General features: G+C 51.4%; 1 protein-coding gene across 1 annotated transcript; it reads right to left on the bottom strand.

Moving 5' to 3' along the window:
* Window positions 1-691: 691 nt before the first annotated feature.
* TCF23 (transcription factor 23) lies at window positions 692-3,931 on the bottom strand. Its single transcript, XM_007470823.1, has 3 exons — window positions 3,710-3,931; window positions 2,761-3,003; window positions 692-868 (listed from the first exon to the last, which is right to left on the bottom strand). The coding sequence occupies exons 1-3, from the start codon at window positions 3,929-3,931 to the stop codon at window positions 692-694; spliced, it is 642 nt and encodes a 213-aa protein (XP_007470885.1).
* Window positions 3,932-7,488: the final 3,557 nt, after the last annotated feature.

The raw sequence follows: 7,488 nt of genomic DNA, 5'->3' as shown, positions 1-7,488 counted from the left end.
TTATGGTTTAACCTGTAAATATAACTCATAGCAAGAGAAGAGTGGAAGGGTGCAGGGCCCAGAGAGGGAGAAAATGTAGTGATGAGGGGCAGCTGGAGAGACCATAATGCAGATACAAAATTCCTAAATTCCTGACGTTGGGTAAGCATCTTGCAGTGCAATAACAAAGTATGTTCCCTTCTTCAGTTTCCTCTCTACCTATGTGACCCCGGCCCAGCTCTGTTCACACTCACAGCTGTCGAGAGCCTGTCTGGCCCCTGGCTTTCCCATCAGCACCTGCAGCTGCTGCCAGCCTCAACTGCTACCTCTGTACATGTGCAGCAGTGTCTGTCTTCTTGCAATCTCTAGAAGGTTTGTGGGAACCTTAGGGGAGAAAAGCAAGGGACAGTGCCCTGACTCAACTTCCAACTCAGTCAGACCCTTTCCTTGCCCACTTCCCTGTAACTGCCACAAGGGAGCCACTGGGGCATCACCCGTGGGTGACAAGATGAGGATCTGCTCCCTGGTCCTCCTGAGTACTCTCTGTCACAGAGCTGCCCACTGCTCTGCCTGTTCTGTGTGCTGGAACCTGGGACTGGAGCCTGAACCAGATCGATGGGTGAGAGGCAGAATGAAGACAGGCAGGGCCTGGCAGAGAATCCAGGTCCCTAAGCTTGAGTCACAGTCCAGGAGAAAAGGGCGACTGTGATGATCACTTGTCAGCAGGTGCTGGTGAGAGCGGCCTGGAGAGAAGAGAGTCTGCCTCTCCAGAGACGTGGGTCCCGGTCTCTGCCTCCTTTGTTCTTTGGCCCGAGGTGATGGCTGTGGTGGAGTCAAGGCCAGAGCACCCCAGGCCTCCGGCGTAGAGACGCGATCGCATCGGCCACTTCTGCAAGACATGGGGAGGGGATGAGGGTCATGCTCACTAGCACAGCCCTCGTAGCCCTCGGCACCCCAGACCGGGCCTTCCCTAGCCTCCCTCCCCGAGACCCGTCCTCACGACTGCTCCGATGACAGCGGTCCCAGGCTCACCACCACTCATGGCCTCACAAATTCTCCTGACCACCTGAGCCTGGCTGAGAGGCACAGGAGGAGCCGTCTGAGAAAAGCAAGGGCCCCAAGAGGAGCCCCGGATGGTGGGGAGGGAGGCGGGCGGCAGAGCTGGCAGCAGCCAGGGCCTGGGCAGTAGGGAGGGCAGCAGCGTGGGGCAAGGACAGGCTCCTCCTGACACTGAACAGTCCTGACCCTTTCTCTTGCCCAGTCCCAGCCGGGCCCAAGTGCCTGTGGCCCAAGATGTCAGCGCTGCCCCCTCCCCCTAAGCAGGGAACCTCCCAGGATTGTCCATCCTTCCAGCAGGAGTGCGGCCAGTCCCAGAAAAGCCCAGGTTGACTTGGTTCTGAGGTTTGCCCTCCGCTTGACAGCCCCCCACTTGGGGGCTGAGGGCCACTGCTGCTGGCTAGCTAACCCACCCCACCCAGCTGCCCGAGTGCTAGACCTACAGCCGGGCTCTCATTTGTTCATTCTTCAACATATTGATGCGTCACCTGCTTCCTGCGAGGGTCTCACCTTGGCCGCCATCTTACAGCTAAGTAAGCAACTGTGCCACCCGGGGACACTGCACCAGGTGCCACCATTGGCATTTCAGAGTTGCCCCTTTTAGTCTCAAATTCTTGCATTTTAGTTGTATTTATATGAAAGAAAAATATCTTAAGTTTCAAGACATTTCAGAACTAGGATGTTGAAGGAAGAGAGATGGTGAAAAGTATCCTCCATAGAAATAAAGTTGCTGTTCTCAGAGGGCAAAGACGACCCTTTATAACAGCAACACTCACAGTCAGCAACTTACAGTGTGCTCTACCCCACCCCTGGGGCCTGCTTAGTGGCTATGAGCCCGGGGCCTGAACTGTGTTCAGCCACTTAACCTACCTAAGCTTCCGTTTCCTTAACTGTAAAGTAATCTTCATTTGGTTCTTTTTCTTTTTTTTTTTTTTCTTTTCTTTTTTTTAATCCTCATTTGGTTCTTGTGTGGATTAAAAGATAAAAATGCACTAAAGCATTTAGTCTAGCTCTGGGCATAACTTTAGCCCCCAGATAATGTTAGATGTCATTGCGATGATGATGATGATGATGATGATGATGATTGTTAATCATACTTTTCCTTCATGATCTCATTTCATACCCTGGAAGCAAAGTCAGACTCATGTTATCTTCCCTTTCCATATAATAAAACTGAGGTTCAGGAAAGGTAGGTGACAGTCTGGTAAGTGATGCATGCAGGAAGCCCTCCTTCCCCCTTTCCCAGCCCCTGCCACTCCCCCACCCAGCTTGGTTACTTCTAGAGTGACGCTTTCTTAGAGCTTTGTTCTCCAAAGGGGGATCCCTCCTGAGACAGAAGTCCAAAGGACATTGAGGCACTGTACAGTGGCATAGTGCCCCTTGGAATCTAGGAATCTCCTAGGTGTGTCTTCTTTCCCAGGCCCCAGCCCTGGAAACTACTCCCTTTTCTCCTCTACCACTAAGTGCCCCGGAGTCTTGGGGCCTCTAAGAATTTCCCTCCCCTTGGAGGAACCATATTCTCATGAAGTCATTTCCAATCATCACTCCCACTGCATCCCATGAGAAACATTGTCATTCGAGTCCCAAGAGCCAGCCTCAGCTCCTCTTCCCATGAGAGAGCAGGAAGCAGCCGGCCCCAGCGTTAGCTCTGCCGAGGGCCGGGGGACAAGTCCAGTATCCCCCATCCCAAACCCCCTTCCCCAAGGCCCCGGGCCCGTGACCTACCTTGAGAGGGTGCAAGTAGCGGAGTCCACGCAGGAAGGGTGGCCAGGCGGGGCCAGGCATCTCGTGGCCAAGTGTGCGGGTGAGGTGGGCTATGTAGCTGGTGGCCAGCACCAGCACGTCCAGCTTGGACAGCTTGGTGTCGGGCGGCACGGCAGGCAGAGCTGCTTGCAGGGCCAGGAAGGCCTGGCGCAGGGTCCTCACCCGGCTCCGCTCCCGAGCAGCGTTCTCAGGACTGGCCTCACTCTGCACAGAGGACCCCAGGTGAGTGGGGCTGACCGGACGCCCATTGCCCCTGGTTGCTAAGAGCATCCTAGGGCAAGGTCTCCTGCCAGAGTAGTAGCATGCCAAACGACAGGGACCCCAGGATCTCATCCCCTCTTTGTCTGCTCTCAGCCCGGCCCCGCTTTACGGCAGAGGAAATGGAGAGAAGACCTCATCTGGGCTCAGAACTGAGTCCTGTACTCTTCCCCACCCTCCACTGTGCCTCCCCCTGGCCCTTGCTGCATCCACACCTAAGTCTGAATCCTGCTTATCAGGATGCCCTGGGGCCACAGGGAGCACGCGGTCCTGCCCTGCTCTGTAGGGCTGACCCTAGGCTCAGCCAGGTCCTGAGATGTAGAGGCAACTGTGGTAAAGAGGAAAGGACACCAAAGCGTGCTAGCCCTGTTGCTGACTGCTGCTCTGGGACCTTGGGAAACATGTCACTTCTCCGGGCCTCAGTTTCCTTGAGACAAGTGAGTGGGGCCAGCTCTCTGAGCCACGCTCTGGTTAAGACCGGCTCTGACTTCCCCAACCGCCCAAGCATGGAGCCTTGGAGCGGAAGTTGGCCAATGTCCCCTCTCTTGGGCAGGACAGTAACCATGAGTGAGGCTCTGCCATCACAGGTGACGTCGCAGCCCCCCCCATGCCTGCCTCTCCCAGCTACCTCTTCAGGTCCCGGCTTTCTTACCCGGCCACGAGCCAGCCTCCTGGCGCCAGCCCCTCGAGGGCTTGGGGCAGCTCTGCTCCACCTAGGGTTGCTCCAGCTGGTCTCTTCCCACAGGTCCTGCCCTGTCCTGCTCAGGCGGCTCCTCTTCCTGTCGGTGCCTGCCAGCAACCTCGGTGTGGCCTTGGCCGGGCTCTTCCCTACTCCTGGCATGGCCAGTGCCCCTCTGGCCTCTCTCTGTGACATGCCACACCCCTGAGGTATGATGCTGCAGCCCCCAGAACCGGAACACAGGGCCTGAGGAAGCCCTTGGGCTCACGCTAGCGGGGCAGGCTGGTCATCCAGCCAGCGACGTCTATATCTCAGGAAGCGAGCGCCAACTCAGTCCTGCTCCGCTCCTTGCTCTGGGAAAACCGCCCACCCGGCACAGCCCCCGCGAAAAGCCTCCTGACTGCCTCCCAACCGGCTGAGGGCGGGGGTGCTGGATGCGGGGAGTGGCCAGGCCCTGGGAGGAGGCCCCTGCTGTAGAGGGCAGGAGGACGGTGGCAAGGGAGCTCCCTTCCCGGATCCCGGCCTGACCCTGACTGTGGTCCTGGGATAGACCTGCAGCTTCCGCTTTGGGGCTTAAGTCCATGGAAGGGCCCTGAACTCCCTTCCCTGTGCCAGAAACCTGGCTGTGCTCATCCCTGAAAGGACCTCTCCTCGCCTTGCCAGCGAAAACGACCTTCCAGCCAGAGGGCGCTACTCCCCATACCCCAAACATGCCTCTTATTTCCACCTCAGTACTTTTACTTTTACCTTTTTGTCCGCCTGGAATACGTCCCTCCAGCTGTGCCCCGGGAAAAGCTGCCCATCCTTTGGGTTATGTCCAAAGGATTTGTGAGGATTTCTTCCAACCCCACAGAACCCAGAGCCCACGTCTCCCGGTTTTATTGGTACCCCATTCTATGCACAACCACACCCTGGCTAGCTTCCTAAGAGTTCAGTGTTCTAGATCAGTACATGTCAAGCACTGTGCTAAGTACTTTACATGTATTATCTTATTTCTCAGATCAGCGTCTTAAGAATAAAAGACTCTTACATCATCATTTTGCAGTTGGGAACGGTGAGGTATCAGGAGGTGAAATAACTTGCCCAGTGCCAAACATCTAGTAAGTGATGGCAGTGGACGAAAGCCCAGGCAGTCAATGAGACATGGAAGGCTGCTCCTCACCCTACACCGTTCTGCCTTGGGTGGGTTACTCACATGTCTGTTCCCCTGCTAGGTGCGAGGTCTTTGAAGGCAAGGACCAGGATGTTTGCTGAGCTGCATGAGATCCTCCGTTCCGCTAGTTAGGAGGAGGCAGGCCGAAGGAATAGCAAGCCTGCCACAGTCGGCCCTGCCTGCCCTCAGGTTACCACCCCTGCCTGCAGCAGTCATTGCACGTCCCTTATCCCCCAATCTTGAACTCCAGAGGAGACAAAATAAGTAAAGGGAAAGTGCAGAGAGGACAGGAACAAAGGTGGATGTACAGAGACAGACGTTCAGCCAACCAGAGAGAAAGGAAGACAGAAGAGAAGTAAAATTCACTTGAATGTCCATCGATAAGGAAGTGATTAAATAGGTTTTGCTATATCCATTCTGTGGAATGATATGCAGTAATAAGAAGAAGCAGACATCTGTATAGTGACATGGGAAAACTCTCCAAGATGCACAGCGAAGTGAAAAAACCTAGTTGTAGATCACTATGTATAGTAAGATCCCAGTCAGGATTTTAAAAGAAGACACCCAAAAACAAAAGCTATAAGTATAAAGGTTTAGGGACTTCCCTGGCGGACTCCCTTCTGCCAGTCCTCCCTTCCAGTTTAGGACTCTACCATTGACTGCAGGGGCACAGGTTTGATCCCTGGCTGGGGAACTAAAATCCTGCATGCCTCATGGTGTGGCCACACACACAAAAAAAGTATAAACGTTTTTGTGCTTATGTGAATATATAGAAAGGAGACTGAAAAGATGCACACTGAGTTACTTTTTTTTTTTTTTTTTTTTTGTTGTGCCTTTGTGGTACGCGGGCCTCTCACTGTTGTGGCCTCTCCCGTTGCGGAGCACAGGTTCCGGACGCGCAGGCTCAGTGGCCATGGCTCACGAGCCCAGCTGCTCCTCGGCATGTGGGATCTTCCCAGACCAGGGCACGAACCCGCATCCCCTGCATCGGCAGGCGGACTCTCAACCACTGCGCCAACAGGGAAGCCCAGTTACTTTTTTTTTTTAACTCCAGATGCAGAGAATTCGGTGCACACTGTCATTTTTGGTCCACACAGGGCCTCTTGGTAGCCTTCCTCTCTCCCTCCTTCCCTCCCTCCCTCCCTTCCATCTGTTCCCTTTTATCCTATTCCTTATCATAGGCAACCATTCCAAACTGTTTAATGTATATTCTTTCGTTTAATGTATACTTTTTGTGGTGGTTTTAAACTATGTACACAAATTCTTTGACACTTCTCCCTTCAAAAGGTGGAGCATACCAGATGGCTTCACAGGCAAATTCTATCAAACATTTAGAGAAGAGCTAACACCCATCCTTCTCAAACTCTTCCAAAATATAGCAGAGGAAGGAACACTCCCAAACTCATTCTACGAGGCCACCATCACCCTGATTCCAAAACCAGACAAAGATATCACAGAGAAAGAAAACTACAGGCCAATATCACTGATGAACATAGATGCAAAAATCCTCAACAAAATACTAGCAACCAGAATCCAACAGCACATTAAAAGGATCATACACCATGATCAAGTGGGGTTTATCCCAGGAATGCAAGGATTCTTCAATATACTCAAATCAATCAATGTGATACACCATATTAACAAGCTGCAGGAGAAAAACCATATGATCATCTCAATAGATGTGGAAAAAGCTCTCGACAAAATTCAACACCCATTTATGATAAAAACCCTCCAGAAAGTAGGCACAGAGGGAACTTACCTCAACATAATAAAGGCCATATATGACAAACCCACAGCCAGCATCGTTCTCAATGGTGAAAAACTGAAACCATTTTCTCTAAGATCAGGAAAAAGACAAGGCTGTCCACTCTCACCACTATTGTTCAACATGGTTTCGGAAGTTTTAGCCACAGCAATCAGAGAAGAAAAAGGAATCCAAATCAGAAAAGAAGAAGTAAAGCTGTCACTGTTTGCAGATGACATGATACTATACATAGAGGATCCTAAAGACGCTACCAGAAAACTACTAGAGCTAATCAATGAATCTGGTAAAGTAGCAGGATACAAAATTAGTGCACAGAAATCTCTTGCATTCCTATACACTAATGATGAAAAATCTGAAAGAGAAATTAAGGAAACACTCCCATTTACCATTGCAACAAAAAGAATAAAATACCTAGGAATAAACCTACCTAAGGAGACAAAAGACCTGTATGCAGAAAATTATAAGACACTGATGAAAGAAATTAAAGATGATACAAACAGATGGAGAGATATACCACGCTCTTGGATTGGAAGAATCAACATTGTGAAAATGACTATGCTCCCCAAAGCAATCTACAGATTCAGTGCAATACCTATCAAACTACTAATGGCATTTTTCACAGAAGTAGAACAAAAAATTTCACAATTTGTATGGAAACACAAAAGACCCTGAATAGCCAAAGCAGTCTTGAGGGAAAAAAATGGAGCAGGAGGAATCAGGCTCCCTGACTTCAGACTATACTATAAAGCTACAGTAATCAAGACAGGATGGTACTGGCACAAAAACAGAATTATAGACCAATGGAACAGGATAGAAAGCCCAGAGATAAACCCA

The sequence above is a fragment of the Lipotes vexillifer genome, unplaced genomic scaffold, assembly GCF_000442215.2.
Source record: "Lipotes vexillifer unplaced genomic scaffold, Lipotes_vexillifer_v1.1 scaffold717, whole genome shotgun sequence".
Taxonomy (NCBI): Eukaryota; Metazoa; Chordata; class Mammalia; order Artiodactyla; family Lipotidae; genus Lipotes; species Lipotes vexillifer.
Note: the sequence above shows the minus strand (reverse complement) of the source record. Positions and strands in the feature narration are given on the sequence as shown.